The following is a 17,771-nucleotide window of genomic DNA, read 5'->3' on the forward strand; positions in this document are numbered from 1 at the left end:
GTACATCCTAGATGACATGAGTTGGATTCTCTAAGAAACAATTTAGAATCATGTACAAAATTCAGTTCTTAGGTTAAAACTTGAGTGATTACAGCAATTCATATACACTGTATACATGTACATGTAGATGCCTTCAAAATTACTGTCAGTCATTGCATGCTATGACGTCATGGGCCTGAATATGATAAAAACATTTAAAAAACTGTTGAAATAATATGATATACACTGTAGTTGATACTGATTTAAATTTCAATGCTTACGCTGTAGACTGTACATGTTAGCAACTCGGTATGCTGTATGGTTCAATTCGAGATCACTGACTAGACCAACTGAACTGACGTGGTATGGACATCACTTGACTGGTCCTTAATAAGTTTGTTTTGCCGATGCCTCCTGACACAACAACTCCAAGGTAGAACACTTCTCGCTTCTTTGGATAGAAATACGTATGGTAAAAGAGTGATTGAATATAGAATTAGCACTAAGCGGGAAATAATGGTGAAGACTGGGTATTGATAATCAAGAAATGTTTGAGGACAGTCCCAGCTGTCGGGCTGATTCTTCAAGCAATTATAGTACTCCTTTACATAAAACAATATAACTTCAAAATTTCGAGCTTTCAGTCCGAAACAGATAAACAGAAGAGTTGAGACGATTGGTGTCATGATTGCCAACAAATAGAATCTCCACCGCAACACACGTATCTCATTCACTTGATTAGTATTAGCATGTAGCATGGAGTTTGAAGATTCAGTTTGTAGTTTTCTTCGCCTCTTAACAGCCTAACAACAAACCATTGTGACTATTACACACAGACACGTGAACACACACACACAGACACACACACACACACACACACACACACACACACACACACACACACACACACACAAATGCATGCATTCATACACTATAGCTCACACAGAGACATTAATGCTTCTATTTTTCTCATCTAGTATCCATTCCACGTTAGCTACATCACCTGATTTAATCCAATTGCAACATCAGACAGCAACACCACAAGAAGAAACGATCCCAATTGCATCGGTAATCCCAGTGTAACATATGCCAGTTCTTTAGAAGCAGGCGCACAACGAGGATGATCAACACCACCTTTGAACGACGTTCCAGTCATGTATGGCACACTCACAAGAACAGCAGGGAGCAACCACGATATCAACGACTCAATAATATGAACCTTTACCTTTGCTCGATTTGAGAAGAAACGAGCTTGTGACGGTCTACGGATGATCTGCCAAAGATTGATTGCTGAACAGATCCACCAACAGGTAAATGAAAGAATTGTATATTGAAACACCATACCTAAATTAATAATTAATCAATATTAATTAAAACAACAAACTACAACTTTGCATACTTATGATTATGCAATACGAAGATGGATTCTTCACTGATTCTAGCAAATCTTGATGGGTGCAATGGACATCAGATTCACTGCTTATAATTTCAGCTACATCCGTTAGGCCTATCAATGCAAGTAATTCACACTAAGCCAAGACCGTGACTGATTCAGTAGTTAATCCAGTGTTACATTACCAAACAGAAACGTGTTCACCATCATGTAGAAGGACATGATATGAGGAAACTGCCATCTAACAAAGGGAAACTCATGTAAGCTTCCGTGCACGATCTCAACAACAACAGCAACAACAACAACAACAACAACAACAACACACACACCGTTCGATGCAAACACACTCACGTGCACACATGCATAATAGTCAAGCTTACAATGTATGTCTTAGCTTGATCCACGTAATGACTACAGCAACTCCAATAAGAAAATGTACAATAGCTTCTAAGAAGAGGACAGGTTTCTCGCTTCTCTCTTCAACTGCAGGCAACCACGTCCATTCACCACAAGGGAAGTAACAATCACCATTATCAGCTCTCCTCAATGGAGACCGACAACTGACAAAAATTTATTTAAAGGTCACAACCATCAATATATTGACTTTGACTACTTGATTACTTACTAGCTATGCCTACTAGAATTCACTTGCAAAATACTCTGGAAAGAGCTCGATAGATCAGATGATTCCTAACAGAAATCAAACAAACACTTACTGTGTACGTATATATTTATTTGATGCACTAATACTTTGTTCTAGAATGTGTTCATGTGCCAGTAATCATTACAATGTATGACCTTTCTCAATTCAACACGTACCAATCAGTTCTGTAAATAATATTGTTTTACTACTTTTCATATGAGTTGCATTTGCCTGGTCTCACATCACAATACTGACTTACTATACACATGTACAAAAGAAATTTAGACTGTCGCTAGCAACACATTTTCCACACACTCTCAATGTATAATTAAATAAATAATATATTTTTTACTGTACAGTAAATAAACCACCAAACTATAAATACCAAGTGAAATCCTGTTTAAATAGTTACTGTTAATATGTTGCCCACATTACTATGAGTTCTGTTCTGCAACAAAATTCAACAATTACACATCAACATCCAACAAGTTTGGTATACTACCCTAAGCTGCATTTCTAATGCTCCCATTAAGCTTATGCAGTCAGCTTTCAACTGCTTTTGAACAAGCAATATTTATAATAATTATATATAAAATATAGATGTATAAATACTTTCTAAATTGACAATTATTCAAATTTGTAGTTGTGTTTGTGCCATTTATATCATGTATTATTATGTCTATTACCTAAACACGGCCATCAGCTGCTATACATCCAAAGAAGCTGCTAAAGCTGAGCCAAACATTACAAAAAGATGACACCATGTAAAAATTAAAAAAAATTGTTTTTACTTTGTGGTAAGTTAATCACCAAAATATTACCTGTATATACACTTACGGAAAACAACTGTCATATTGGGAAATTTATGTTCTCGAAGGTCCTTCAAATTACCATCTTAATTCCACTAACTTTTAATTTGATTTGACTGCCTTTGAAGTCATTGTGGCCTCCTGTTCTAAATTTTAGTTTACTGTAGTATTAATCACTACTAAAAATATTCAAGGATCTAGACAGCTTGCATGCTATAAAGCTCTAGCCACTAGAGATTCAACACTACCAGCTAGGTCGCAGACGACTAATTAGCTACAAATACTGACGCACATTTGATGTTGAGTCATTCGTAGTAGGTAAGCCGACAGATGACAAGTAGGCACCAGTAGGAAGGAGCATCATTCCAAACAGCAATACGAGACAACACACTTGAAACACTCTTGTTCCTCGCTGCTTCATCTTTTCCCAATCACCGACATGTCTGTCACTCTCAACTTTGCTACTGTCGACCTCATTCGATTGACAAGAGAGTCCTGCAATTACACTTTCAGTAGTTTAGTAGGTACTCGATCACCATGATGCATGCTGATCACGTGCACCCAAACTAAATGGTAGGTAACTTAATTATAAGACCAGATCTCGAACCTTTCTGATGTACATGTGTGAGACAAACAGCAAGTCTGTAAGACTGTCTCAAACTACTCGTTGCTAGAGACATATCTTCGATTATTGGAGAGGACGTGGGAAAGAACCCGTATATCCTGAGGCGGACGGCCTCGGAGCCAGACCGCTTTAGCACGTGAGGGGGCGGAAAGAACGGGTGAGAGGCGGGGATTTGTAACTTTCTGTATGACACGCGCTTGGCCCTGCCTCCTCTTGCATTTACACCAAGTGTCTGATAACTTCACAGCCATGAAAGCTGACGAGGACGTACTTTAAACTAAGGATTGCTAACCCTCTGAACATGTAGGACTCGAATGTAATTAATTACCTTCGTCACATTCGGGTTCTTCATTGCGAAAAGGCTAGGGGTGCCTGCACGTGACTTACTCCGCCTTGTGAAGTAATGGCGTTCTGTCGGGTTACCTAGTACACTATAAACATTTGGCATGTAGTGCTTGCTATCTAACACTCACTCATGGTCACTCTTGCATTCATCGCATTGTAATGATTGCATGCATGCATACCTACATGGTGCACCTGTTCTCATAGTTTAGTAGCAAGTACATGCATGGAGTTTAATTACACAGATATAACTAAATCTAAAATCCATAACTAAAACTAAATTAAATACTAAAACTAAATTGATAACTAAAACTAAAATTAAGGCAAATATCTACCAAAACTAAAACTAAAATTAAAAATTGTCTTGAAAAACTAAAACCAAAACTAAATTAAACGTAATACCAAACAACGGGATACTTGTACTGGGGTAGGGTCAGAATATTTTATTCACTATTAAAGCAAAAAACTAGAAACAAAAATCTCCTCCTATACATCAATACAGTACGTCGCACAATTTTACTTCATTTTTCTTGCACTCAGTCGATAATTGCAGGATAGCTTGAGTCACCTAGCTGTAAACACAGGCTAACTTGAAAACAGCTGTATATGCTAATATATAGTTATTATCAAAGTGTTTCATTTAGGAGTGTGTAGAAAGTATTTGACAATGATGTAAATTTGTTCATAGATGATAGACTTAGTAAATATTCTTTAGTAAATATTCTTCAAGTGCACAGCAGTTTGGCCATGGAATTATACCATATTCTGTATAAATGTGTATATGCACCCATTTACGTACTGCAGACATTGCCCACCTGGTTCAGTACTGCTAGGCAATGCAACAAAAGTCATTTGCTCCCATGATGCACTGACAAGGAAGGCAAGAGAGTAACAGTTCAGAACTCAATTTTCACAGATGCCACGGGAAAAATTGCACACAATAGGTGTTCCTTCACTTTCATTGGTATTAGGAAGACCCTATATTTGGTGCAAAGTGGTCACTCACATGTCAAATCAATCCAATGTATTGTCTACTAATTTGTAAGTTAGACATAATTTGTCACATTCAAATAACAGGCTGCTCAGCTAGTAGTCTATAAAAATGAACATGACGTTTACATACCGTGTGCAATGCTAAGCTGCTTTGTCTTGATTTCTCAACAGTGATTCTCTTGATTCAGTTTTTCTCACGATTGAAGGCCTCCACGACTTCGAGAAGTGTAAAATTCTATGATGAAACATAAGGCATCAATAAACCGATACCACCAAACCCAAGTTCTGTTAAAGTTTAAGCTACAGTATTTATAAACATTCAGATATCTGTAATATTTCAATCTGACTCCACTCTTCATAAACTGTCATGACAACTATTGTTCAAAATGTAGTAGCAGTAGCTACTTAACATCATCACCCTCTGTCAATTGATTAATCTATAGCAAACAAATATGAATTACACTATGAGAATGAACATGACTGCATAGACCAAAGCCATGACAAGAAAGGTGAAAGCTCCAGAATTGGGTAGAAAGCTGATATTGTCTTGATTGATAGCAGAATACAATGGATTGAAGATTACTAGTGCTAGTAATGAATTTGTGGTCTCCACGGATGATGAAAGAGAGAAGAGGGCTCCTTGGTGTTCTTTCACAACACATTTTGATAACATAGATCTCAATGTTGGAGCAACAACAGCAGATGGTAAGCCAATGCCCAAAACTTCAATAAACAACAACTGATCAGAGCAACAGCAAGTAATTGAAAACAAGCTACTTTACAGGCACATACAGTAACACAGAGTAGAATGATTGACTAATCAAATATACCTAGAAACATGCTCCATGTCGAAGTGACAAATGCGAGATAGACGAATTCTGCAATAAAAGATAGAATGCCCACCAATACAATTGTTGTATCTCTCATGTGAAGAAAAGCGGTAAAAAGAGTTAAAACGATTGTAGCCCCCAAAATCATACAAAAATACGACAATCCAAAGAAGTAGCCAATTATACTCGTACTCCAACACATAGGTGTCCCCAGAAAATAAAGGTACATTATGGTAGGTGAAGCATCACTGATGAGAATACTGAAGCCGTCAGCAAGCAACAACAGGCAAAGACACCATTTTGGTTTAACGTGTAACTCCCCTGATTTCAATATCAGAAATCCTTTCATGGCAGACTTCATACATCCATTTCCATCATCGGGTGGAGTAGAATCACCATTTCCATCATTGGATGGAGGAACATCATGATCAGCATAATCATCTTGAACACTTCTCACAGCTAAGCTCTCCTGGTCATTGAAATTACCTTTGTCTTCACCTTCAATCCTCAGCGGATCATCAAGCAAGAACAACACATACAACAAGCAGAAAACATAACTGAACAGACAGGCGAAGAGAACACTAAAAGGGCCAATGTACTGCAGCAGAACGCCACCAGCCGTTCGTCCCATGCCTGCTCCTAGAGCCATCATTGCACTCAGTATGCCAAGACGTCTCGTTCTTGTTTTGATGCTAGACATGTCTGACGTGTAAGAATAGACAGCCAGATACACCAAAGTGCTACCGCCGCACAACCCATATGGTATAGTACCAAAAAACATGTAACCAATGGGCAATTTCCAGTAAACAATAACAAGCAGCACAATTGTTACGCAAGTTCCTCCGATCACTGGAATTATCATCATCAACCTCCTTCCGTGTTTGAGTCTATCCGACCAGCTGCCAATCGCTAGAGTCACGACGACCGACGGAATGTAGATAGACACAAGAAAGTACAGAAGCCATTTTGAAGCAACAGACTGAGCCTTCCTCTCCGCTTTGAATTCGATCCCCGTGTTGTTTCCACACGTTTGTGTCCTATTATTGCTGTGCACGTCGTATTCACTATAGAAGTAGTCATTCAAAAAGCTAGTGATCCAAGTAATTTGCGACATCAACGCATAAAAAAAGAATAAAAGAACAGGATCAGGCACTCGTACACGGCAGGATGCCATACCTCACAATGCGAGGCAGGTCACATGTAGGCATCGATCCTTAGCAACCGTTTTGCTATTTGCAGTCTCTAACGTCAGTTACTGCACTAAAAATATTATGGCTTGCGGTCAATTTACATAATAATTGCAACTTCCCTCCATTCGTCCAGTATGCGGAAGTTGCGTTATATAAGTGCAATAAAGTAGACTCGGTGTGTGTCTCTATAGACAGAAAGTAGACTAGGGGCGGGGTGGGTTCGATTTCCACTGCCTACAGCATGCGCTCAGATTGCCGGATGTAGGCTAGTTCTAATGAATATTCTAAACTTCTAACTATCACCCAATATGGTATTAGAACATGTACAAGACCAGAGCTCAAAATTTCTGTTGTCAAGATTGCCTCAAACTACTCGTTGCCATAGACATATCTGCCGAAGAGCTTGAACTTCGTACGATGTAACAGGCAACCGTAATAACCCGGATATGGAGGACAACGCCGGAAGTATGATGGCGGGTAAAGTCTGGCTAGGCGAGACTAATAGCGTGAGACTACTTACACCCGTACCCATCTGGGGCTATGACGCTGCATGCAGCGCCAAGCCAAGTTTTGCAGCGCCAAGATTGTACTAGACCTACTCTGGCGCGCCCACTATTCACTTGCAGTATGTAGCTAGTTGTCAAATCGAAGAACAATATTAATTAATTGATTGCAATTTGTCTATTCTCCTGGCGGCCAAGCAGATCTAAAGTAGGTCTACGTGGTCTCAGACACAGACTACAGCTGTCACGGTCAGTGCATATGACACTGATGTTGCCTGGTACACACAGACCCAGCAAAGCTTAAATTTTAGCTCCTCCCCAGGCCACTTTGTTATTATTAATTAGCACAGTAGGAATTTATTTTTGTTGTGGTCCATGTATACTAATTAATTAAATCCTCTCATACTGTGAGTTTGAAATAGCAAGAGTTCAAATGTAATAAAAATTTCGATCTAGCTATATCTAGCTCTGCTATCATTTGCTGCTGAAAATATTTACTAGACAGAACGCTGCATGCTGCTGAACATAATAATAATATTAAAATAGCAGTTAGTTGTGGTGTGAGTTATTGTATTAACTTATAACACTCTATATGATTATGCACACCTGCACTGTAGAGACTGAGCCATACCAAGGCCCGACGAGTGCCTAGAGAATTGTGGCGAATCAAATTCACATTGATGTCCAAATTTTCTTGGGGATACCAACTTGTCTGGCAAATTTGGCAAGGGAATGTCACAAGCAAGAGATGCAAAAAATCTCTACAATGTGGGCACTTGTCACCTTTAGCTCAACTGCACAATTGTAGTTGTAGTAGTACACTACAATTTGCACAACACAATATGCCCCCCTGAGTTTGTCTCTCCTGTCAGCTTCCTGCAAGCTGTGCAGTGGTGGTCATTGTGTTGAAAAATGTCCCATTGCTGTACAGAGTGAGACTGGGTTCTCTATTATTTCTCATCTCGTTGAACAGACTATATTTGTTATAGTAGTTATTAAATAGATCATACCTATTTAATAGCATCCTATACAATGTCTTCGTAGTTGTATCTTCGCCTCACTCAAGCATTACATCAGATCATGATGTTTTAGATACCGCTGAATGTCATATGCCACACTCTATGTGTCTTCATTGCTCAGCAGTGATTGGTTCGTTTCGATCTGCTTTCCAAATGAGTACTTCCAAGAGCTAGAACAGTGTAAAATTCTAAAATAGAAGAAAGCATGTCACCAAAGATGAAATAACTAAAGTTAAAAACTGCAAATTCTAAACAGTAATAGCTGTATTCATTGGCTGATTAAATTTGCAATAAAAATATTGCTAAAAATTGTGCTAACAATTCAGTTGATATATTTTCATTGTTCATAGGTTTAATTAGTTCTCATTATTTTTCTAATGCACACTCTTAAATAGAGCTAATTTACAGTAATCAGTTTGCAAAAATTACATAAACACTACAGCTATCACAATGACCAACATCACCAAAATTACTTCATTAATTAACCAGTGAAAGCTATATACTAACATCACACAACAAACAAGACTTACAGGATAACGACAAATATAATAGTATAAACAAAAGCCATGACAAGAAATGTGAAGGCTCCAGAATTGGGAAGAAAGCTGATATCTTCTTGGTTGGTAGCAGAATACAATGGATTAAATATTACAAGTGCTAGTAATGAATTTGTGGTCTCCACAGATGCTGAAAGAGAGAAGAGGGCTCCTTGGTGTTCTTTTACAACACATTTTGATAACATAGATGTCAATGTTGGAGCAACAACACCAGATGGCAAGCAGATAGCCAAAACTTCAATACAAACAAACAACAACTGATCAGAACAACACAGAATAACTATTTCATAACCACACAACATATAGAAGGATGCTTCTCTAATCAACTATACCTAAAAACACGTTCCACGTTGAGGTAACAAAAGCCAAACAGACGTATAGTCCAACAAAAAATAGAATGCCCACCAATACAATTGTTGTATCTCTCAGGTAAATAAAATTCGTGAAAACAGTCAAGACGACCGTTGCCCCAATAATCATGAAGAGATAAGAAGACCCAAAAAAGAAACCAATTGTGCTTATATCCCAACATAAAGGTGTACCAAGAAAATAGAGGTACTCTATGGTAGGTGCACCATCACTAATAAGAATAGTGAGACCGTCGGCAACCAACAACAGGCAAAGGCACCATCGTGGCTTGAGAGTTAGCTCCCTTGTTTTCAATATCCGAATTGGTCCAGTAACCGACTCCATATTACAGCCACCATTGCTGTAATTATTAGTCAAAGCACCATCTTCATCAAAATCATTGCCACTGACATCATCCTCACTACCACCATCATTAACAAGGTTTGTACCGAGCTCGTGCTCACCCTCTGAAGTATTCACGTCTCTCCCATCAATGTTTGACGAATCATCAAGCAAGACAATCACATACAACATGCCGACAACGCAACAAAAGAGAGAGGAAATGAGAAGAGCAGACGAGCCAACATGCTGCAAAAGAAGACCTCCTCCCACTCTTCCTGCGCCTGCTCCTACAGCCATCATTGCACTCAGTATGCCAAGACGTCTAGTCCTTGTTTCAGGACTAGACACATCAGACACATAGGAATACATTGCCAGATAGTGTAGGGTGCTACCGCCCGTGAAGCCATACGGTGTACTTCCAAGAAAAAGATATCCGATTGATAATTTCAAGTGGACAACAATAAGTACCACAACAGTGAGCCAACATCCTCCCATCAACGGAATCACCATCATCAATCTCCTGCCATATTTGATCCGATCCGACCACCCACCAGCCACTAGGGTGACCAAGATCGACGGAATGTAGATAGTCAGGGTAATGTAGAGCAACCATTTTGAAGCGGCCGACTGAGCGTCTCTTTCCGTTTCGAATGCGACGCCTGTCGTATTTCCGCATTGTTTCGTTCTGTTCGTGTCGACGTCGTACTTTTCGTAGAAGTAGTCGTTCGCGAAGCTAGTGATCCACGTCGTTAACGACGTCAGAAAATATAGAAAGAGGAGAAAGACAGGATCAGCGACTTTCGTCCGGTATGCCATAGCAGCCTTGACCTCCCAGACCCGTGTAGCGGCATGGTCTAGCGCGTATCGTATAGCCTCGCAAGCCAGGCTTTTCCGCGCAGTTGTTGAGCTAAACGCACGTGAATCACGCGAGGAGGAGGAGGAGCTTTTTCCGAAATTGCTCCAGCATTCAGTTTCGCCAACAGTACGTACACCGCTGAATCTAGACGACTACCAATCTGCAGCGCGGTAGTTTGAGAAATGAACTCATGTATTGTAGGCGGTTAGCGTATGTAGCACTCAGAGTTCATGCATTGAAATAAGTCGTACGTAGTACACAGCGCATTCAACTAGGAGTCAACTCTACACTTCCTGAACATGGTAGGTCCACTGCGCTGCTGTTTTCCCACGTCTAGGTGTTTCCAGTTCGCCGCGAGGAGAGCCAAGCCAATATCGTAAAAAGAGTTGCTTGCTAGATCGAAAGTACCGTCACCAGTGGCGTAGATATGGGGGCCTGCTGGGGGCACATGCCCCCAAAATTTGGCTACTTTTTAAATTTTGATCCCGTAATTTGCTAATTGCAACCAATGTTTTCAAATTCTAGGACTAGCTAGCCATTAGTGATTGTTAATGATGATAATGATGCTGATTACAATAATAAGTTCTTAATGCGATCTAGTGCGTTATTTAGGGAAACAGGCTTCCCGCAATCGACACGAAAGGGCAGTATATTATCTTTCTTTAGGCTTAAGCGGTAAGTTAGTCATAGTTCATGGCCTATAGGTTTCATATGAGGCATTACGCGTCTAGTTGCTGATCATTCACGGTTGCTAACTTTATAGTAGTCTTCACACTGTATCAGGTGAAACAGAGGAACATTCACTGTCAGACGACGATCTTACACCATATACGTTTCTACATCGCTTTACCAACCAGAAGGTGCTGTTGAATTCGTATTCTCCTACGGCCTCTTGTCATCGTCACAACCGCTACACTTCAGCCACTATGTTTACAGTAGCAGATTCGACTTTAGGTGTTCCCAATCGATCACGAGAGAAAGACTGTGATCCAGAGTCTGGTAATGAATGCCAGGATTCGACGATTGCAACAGAATCAGACTCTGCAAGATACAAAATCGACGGTTCGGATATATTGGCATATATACTTAGTAGTTGGAACGTAAACTGCATGGACATTGGGCATTAGCTAGTCAAAAAATTGCTGTTTATTGAAGACTTGCCACGTAGTGCAGGAGATACGGCTAGACAGCCAATTCTGTCGAAATATCCATCTACCACGTTTACATGGTCAAAAGGCTAGATCGTTCATTGCAGATTGATATCAAAAGTACACTTGGCTCGAGTATTCAGTAAGGCATGATGCGTCGTTTTGCTACGTGTGTCGTCAGATTTGAGAAAATTTTCCAGAGTGCCCCCCCCGAATCTTGGACTCGATCTGTCTACGCCGATGCCATCACACGTTCATTTCAGATAGACTGTGTTAGCAATGCACGCCATCTGATCGTCAGGAGAGGTCAACAAGCTGTATACCACTGCTTTGATGAACCGTTGAGTGAAACAGGGCGGCAGTTCTCAAACCATTTCTCCCACAGACTAGATGTCAGAGTAGACGCGCAAGAGTGGTGTGAACACTGCTACGTCGGTTTCAAACCTACACATGAGCTCAGTAGAAAGAAACATTGCTGGAGAGTGTAGGTTCAGCGGACCAGTCCCATATATAGGCCATTCCTGGGCTCATTATTCACCAGCACTCTGTCCATCAACATGCAGCTTCACTTCGTGTTCAAGCGCTCTCCGCGGAGGACTTGTCTGCGTTTCATGTATCAAACCCAATTACACTATCGAGCTCTTTAGGAAATCGAATTAGACTTATCCAAGCTATGAAACCGGATCTGGGGTCCCACATCACTATGACGTTCTCGAAAGCGACCAGGCTCTTCTCGCGCTGGAGGAATTTCGGCAAATAATCCTCCTCGCGTGATTCACGTGCGTTTAGCTCAGCGACTGCGTGTAAGAGCCTGGCTTGTGAGGCTACCTGCTCGCACGTGAGAGGAGGTGCAAAAAGACCTCCTGCAGCGGTAGCCTCGTACCCAGGTCCTCGGCCTCCCAATCCCAGACGACTTGAATCGGCGCTACACGTTTAGGGCGTTTTAGGGCGGCATGTTTTCGTTGTTCTTGTATTACAGCCGTTATTGGAAAGGTATGCATTTGCGAAATTGAGCACTATAAAAAAGTCAGAAGAGGCGGTACCATCCCAGACGCGACTCTACAGGGGTCTGAAAGGTCGAGGCTAATGAGTTGAAATTTCTAGGTCAAGTGGACAGGAAACGCATAATACATACTCTACATAATGTGTGCCTGCCGCCCTGCGTTTCTGCAAGGGGTGCCCAGCTGGCGCTCTGACCAAACCAAAGTTTGCAGCGGCAGCTAGAGCCGCGCCAAGATTCTTAGTAATGCTTTGGAGGTAGTCTCGCGTTGTTTCGCGGAAGTATGGCACGGCAAAAGTGTCTGGTTACGCAAGACTAATGCGTTAGCACGCCCATTACCGCGCAGAAGAAGTAGATCAATATATCAAACTGTGGTAGCAGACTGTAGCAATGTAAATAGTAATTATAAGAATGGTCACATTCGGAAAGTACTTACCCGGGGATAGATATACCTAGCTAACTAGCGCGCGAAACACAGTGTTTGACAGTAGAGCAGATAGTACATGGTGACTGGTGCCGAGGAGAAGGCAACTGTGTAAGAATGTAGTAGATACTAATACATACTTTCGCGATACATGGTGTCAAAAGTGAATGAACTAAACTACGTGTGAACTATCGAAGAGTTACAGGAGTCGGAGGGAACGACTATCGAAGACGATTGGAACCCCAAGACGAAGCAGATCGCATAGTGGAGGCATCACCTCCAGCGGCGTCACCATTCTTGATGCAGGACAGCGTACCAATGTCACAGAACATACGAAATCGTTTCTCGCTTCAAGGAACAGGATGATCAGTACCGAATTGCCACGTCAACGTGTATTGGTTCTGAGGCATTGGAGATCTATAATGCATTAGCCTTCGAGACAGACAGAAGACGACAAGAAAGGTATGAGCAAAGTCATAGAATTAATGGAATGTCATTGTGTAGGTAACGTAAATGTTATCTATAAGCGCTCCCAATGAATAAATGAATGAATGATAGATTTCTGTCGCAGCTAATAGGTACAGTTCCCTCTTTCAATTTCAAAGACAATAACTAAAGCCCGATGAGACTCAGTATGTGACTGCTCTACGTGCATGGTTTAGCGAAGACATACATATTTGAGGATCGACAAGTCAGCGGAACGAGTTCGTGACCAAATCGTATTTGGAGTACACAAGAATTCCCCAAGGAAGCGGCTGCTCCAACAGCAAGACATGACACTGCAAGAATGTGTGAGCACTTGTCGAGCATACGAATCGACGTCACGCCAGATGAAAGTTATGACAAGTGAGTCAAGTCCAGCGATTCATGCAGTAAGGAAACGCAGAAGTCAGAAGAAACCGTAAAAATGTCAAAACAAACGAACGAAAAGTGGTCCTACGAGAGGAGCACGTAAATTGCATTGCAAGCTAGTACTGCGGCTTGCAATACGAGAGATCTGCAGTAAAATCCCAGCGTTTGGAAAACGCTGTGGAATAGGTGGCACGGAGAATCATTTTGCAAGAATCTGCAGAAGCAAGCAAATGAGCAAAAGAAGAGACAGAGTACACACCGCGCACGATGAGGTAACAAGCTGTGATAATGAGTGTATGCTTGCACTAACGGAGACACCAGAAAACTAAAAAGTGTAGGAGACAAGTACTACAGAAGAATTATGGCAAACATGCTGGTACTAAGCAAACCCGTACAGTTTCAAATCGACACAGGCGCTACCCGTAGCGCTCTGAGAGAGAAAGATATGCCAACAGACTGCAAGCTTGAGCGTTGTCAGACAGAGTTAACCATGTTTAACCAGTCAAAGATGAAAATTCTTGGAAAATGCAGTGCTAATATCAAGAACCCTAAGAACAGAAATAAATGCAAGACGTTATTGCTGTAAAACAAGCACCAAATTCAGTGCTAAGAGCACCTACTGTACAGCAAATGGAATTAGTCACGATTCAATGTTATCAGATTCAAGCAAAATTGAAGATGAAAAGAAACCTGCATTACAGAGAATGACACAGGACAGTTTGTATAGTCAATACAAACATGTGTTCGAACCTGATATCGGAACACTGGGAGAGCCAATTCATCTAGATATGGACAACAGTGTCAAACCAGTACAACAACCAGTGAGACGACTGCCGATTGCAAAGAAACATAAACTAAAGCTTGAGCTAGACCGCTTTGAGAAGCTAAATGTAATACAGGGAACGGTTAAACCGACAGACTGAATGTCAGGTTTGGTGATAGTACACAATCCCAATACAAAGCCGAGAATATGTTTGGACCCGAAACCTCTAAACAAGGCACTTAGAAGAACGCAGTATCAAATTCCAACTTTGGATGACATACTATCGGAATTGTCAAGTGCAAAAGTATTTAGTGTAGCTGACGTCAAGAATGGCTATTGGCACGTACTGTACCGCTTGATAAAGAATCACAGCCACTGACCACACTTGGCACGCCATTTGATGCATGTTCCTGGAAAAGAATGCCTTTTGGCTTAACGATAGCTCCAGAGATTTTACAGAAGAGGTTACGTTAGCATCGGACTCAAAGATTGGTAAGAATAAATGTAATTGAACACAATGAACACAACAAAGGAAACATGTATTCGTCAGCCGGCTATCCAAATGACTGGGCTGCCCCACCTTTGAAACCCCGGATGCCACATTATCTCCCTCCTTTCTACGCAGAACACAAAATTTGCAGCACTATGATTATATCAGTTCTATAGCCTCTCTATACTGTCCACTCTCCATATCTTGTAGGTGGTATCGCCTTTGTAGTACGCTGACTTCTTCTTGGCTGCTATACTCCTGTGGCAACTTTAGGCGCACTCAACTCGTCTTCAGTACCATCGTCTAAGGACTCAGGCTCTGTGTCACTGCTAAATTAATCCTATCGTTTGTTGTCTCTATTGCTACCTGCGACGTCTCTAGGCTCTATATCTGGTTCATCTTTTACTAGATGCTGGGTTGGTAGTTGATTTGACCGTGGGTGCAGTCTCAAGTGATCCACGTGAACCTTTTGTCTTACCTCCGTCTCTGTATACTATACTGTATAATACCTCTCCCCAAAACGTGTACTACTCTGGCGTTTCTCCACTTTGGCATCTCTGCGTGACGTACCAACACCATATCATATGGTCTAATTGCATTTCTCTCACTCGCTGTTTGGTCGTGACCTCCCTTTTGTTTTGCTTGAGCCTTTTTCATCGTTTCCTTCAAAGTCTTGGTCAACACTGAGGACTTTTGTGGCGGCTTTAGTAAATCCAGTTGAGAACGCAGATCCCTATTCATCAGGAGCCTTGCTGGAGAAACATTTGTAGTGCTATGGCTGGTATTTCTGTAGACTGACAAAAAATGTCACTACCTCTTTCAAACTTGCCTTTCCGCTCTCCATGCCTTCCTTGATTGCCCCTTCAACGTTTTAACAAAACCTTCCGCCTACCCGTTGCTTTGGGGATGGTAGAGAGATACTAAGGTATGATGAATACCATGTTTCTTACAGAAAGTTCTGAATTCTGACGACACGAATTGGGGCCCATTATCTGACACGATTTGCTTTGAAATACCAAACCTTGCGAAGATGCGACAAAGTTGAGTAATGGTTTGGCTCGCTGAAGTCGCTCCCTCAGGTAGCTGTATTACCTCAGGCCATTTTGACAACGCATCGACCACAACAAAACACATTTTTTACAAAATGGTCCGGCAAAATCAATGTGAATTCTTGCCCAAGGGCACTCAGGAAACTCCGATGGATGTAAGGGTACTTCTGGTGGTCTATCAGCATGCACAGCACAATTTTCACAATTTTAGGCCATACTCTCTATATCTCTGTCGATACCTGGCCACCATATGAACCTCCGCGCAAGTTTCTTCATCCTCTCCATACCAACGTGTGATTTGTGCAATTCTGATAGTAACTGCTCCCTTATTGCCTTTGGAACCACTATTCTAGGCTCTTCTGCATATTTTAGTATGCATCCGTCACACACTGACAACTGATCCTGGCATGCAACAAAATCTAAGAGAGCGTTGGTCTTAACTGTTGAAGGCCAGCCGTCATTGATAAATTTCATAACTTGTTGAAGAGTGCGATCCTGATTTGTATATCTTTGTAGTTGATCAAAAAGAATTGGTCCATCTTTGATGAATTGAGATTCCATTGCGGCTATGTATCTTTCTGACTGATCTTCGTATTCATTTGTCTTTTCAAAATCCTCGTCATGTCCAACTGGAAGACGGGATAGACAGTCTGCATTCCCATGTTCAACTGATCGCCGGTATTGAATTTCATAGTCATACTGTGATAACTGGAGTGCCCAGCGAGCAAGGCGTCCACTTGTTCGGGTAGAAGTTGTCAGTTTGTTAGAATCAAAACCTGTCAGTAATGGTCGATGGTCAGTTCTGAGAACAAACTTTCTACCCAGGAGGAAATATCGAAATATTCTAGTCCCAAATATTATGAATAACGCCTCCAATTCTATCTGAGAATTATTTCGTTCAGCTTTTGTCAAAGACTTTGACGTGTACACCACTGGATGCTCTTTCCCTTGTGTCACTTGGAACAAACATACTCCTAAGTCTTTTTCGCTTGCGTCACAGGCTAGTCCCACGGGAAGAGACATATCATATTTTGCCAGTATTGGTAGAGATATTAATTCTTGTTTCACCCTTTGAAAAGCACTTTCTTGCGTTGATGACCAGTTCCATTTTGTATCTTTCTTCAGCAGTTGATTTAGAGGTAGAGTATGGCTAGACATTTGTGGAAAGAATTTTTCAAAATAATTAACCATGCCTAAGAATGATCGTAACTCTGACTGGTCTCTAGGTGGTTTCATCAATTGTATTGCCTTAACTCTTTCATTTGATACTCTGATTCTTGAGCTGTCAATTATATGTCCCAAATATTGCACAGATGGTTGACAGAATGAGCATTTGTCTCTTCTAATACGGAAACCATGTTGCTGTAACTTTTGAAATACTTGCGACAAATTCTGCATGTATTCTTGTTTATCTTTTCCTGAGATAAGAATATCATCCATATAGATGCAAATTCCTCTCACGCCTTCCAAGACTTTGGCTATTGTTCTCTGGAAAATGGCAGGCGCTGAACTGATTCCAAACGGTAATCGTCTATATTTGAACAGTCCTTTGTGCGTGTTAAACACCAGCCACTTTTGACTTTCCTCGTCCACCCGTAACTGGTTGTAAGCATCAT

General features: G+C 41.1%; 2 protein-coding genes across 3 annotated transcripts; both read right to left on the reverse strand.

Moving 5' to 3' along the window:
- Positions 1-8: 8 nt before the first annotated feature.
- Positions 9-3,530, reverse strand: LOC134184860 (uncharacterized). Of its 2 annotated transcripts, none has more exons than XM_062652633.1 (8): positions 3,432-3,530; positions 3,216-3,319; positions 1,998-2,062; positions 1,753-1,932; positions 1,558-1,613; positions 1,379-1,486; positions 983-1,323; positions 9-782 (listed from the first exon to the last, which is right to left on the reverse strand). In XM_062652633.1, the coding sequence occupies exons 1-8, from the start codon at positions 3,502-3,504 to the stop codon at positions 321-323; spliced, it is 1,389 nt and encodes a 462-aa protein (XP_062508617.1). In that variant the 5' UTR covers positions 3,505-3,530; the 3' UTR covers positions 9-320. The 2 variants fall into 2 exon arrangements, with proteins under 2 accessions (XP_062508617.1, XP_062508609.1); XM_062652625.1 differs by having other exon boundaries at positions 3,117-3,319.
- Positions 3,531-4,805: 1,275 nt separating this feature from the next.
- Positions 4,806-10,390, reverse strand: LOC134179886 (uncharacterized). Its single transcript, XM_062646937.1, has 6 exons — positions 9,216-10,390; positions 8,857-9,118; positions 7,939-7,955; positions 5,615-6,790; positions 5,246-5,507; positions 4,806-5,019 (listed from the first exon to the last, which is right to left on the reverse strand). The coding sequence occupies exons 1-6, from the start codon at positions 10,387-10,389 to the stop codon at positions 4,926-4,928; spliced, it is 2,985 nt and encodes a 994-aa protein (XP_062502921.1). The 5' UTR covers position 10,390; the 3' UTR covers positions 4,806-4,925.
- Positions 10,391-17,771: the final 7,381 nt, after the last annotated feature.

This window comes from Corticium candelabrum, chromosome 1, assembly GCF_963422355.1.
Source record: "Corticium candelabrum chromosome 1, ooCorCand1.1, whole genome shotgun sequence".
Classification (NCBI taxonomy): Eukaryota; Metazoa; Porifera; class Homoscleromorpha; order Homosclerophorida; family Plakinidae; genus Corticium; species Corticium candelabrum.

Coding starts and splice junctions, on each gene's coding strand:
- LOC134179886 (XM_062646937.1), bottom strand. CDS start 10,389: ATGGCATACCGGACGAAAGTCGCTGATCCTGTCTTTCTCCTCTTTCTA. Junction 5,508..5,614: donor GACATGGAGCATGTTTCTAG/GTATATTTGATT, acceptor TGTTTATTGAAG/TTTTGGGCATTGGCTTACCA. Junction 5,020..5,245: donor GTCATGTTCATTCTCATAGT/GTAATTCATATT, acceptor GTTTCATCATAG/AATTTTACACTTCTCGAAGT.
- LOC134184860 (XM_062652625.1), bottom strand. CDS start 3,504: ATGTCTCTAGCAACGAGTAGTTTGAGACAGTCTTACAGACTTGCTGTT. Junction 1,324..1,378: donor TTCGTATTGCATAATCATAA/GTATGCAAAGTT, acceptor TTATTAATTTAG/GTATGGTGTTTCAATATACA. Junction 783..982: donor TTGCAATTGGATTAAATCAG/GTGATGTAGCTA, acceptor GTTTGTTGTTAG/GCTGTTAAGAGGCGAAGAAA.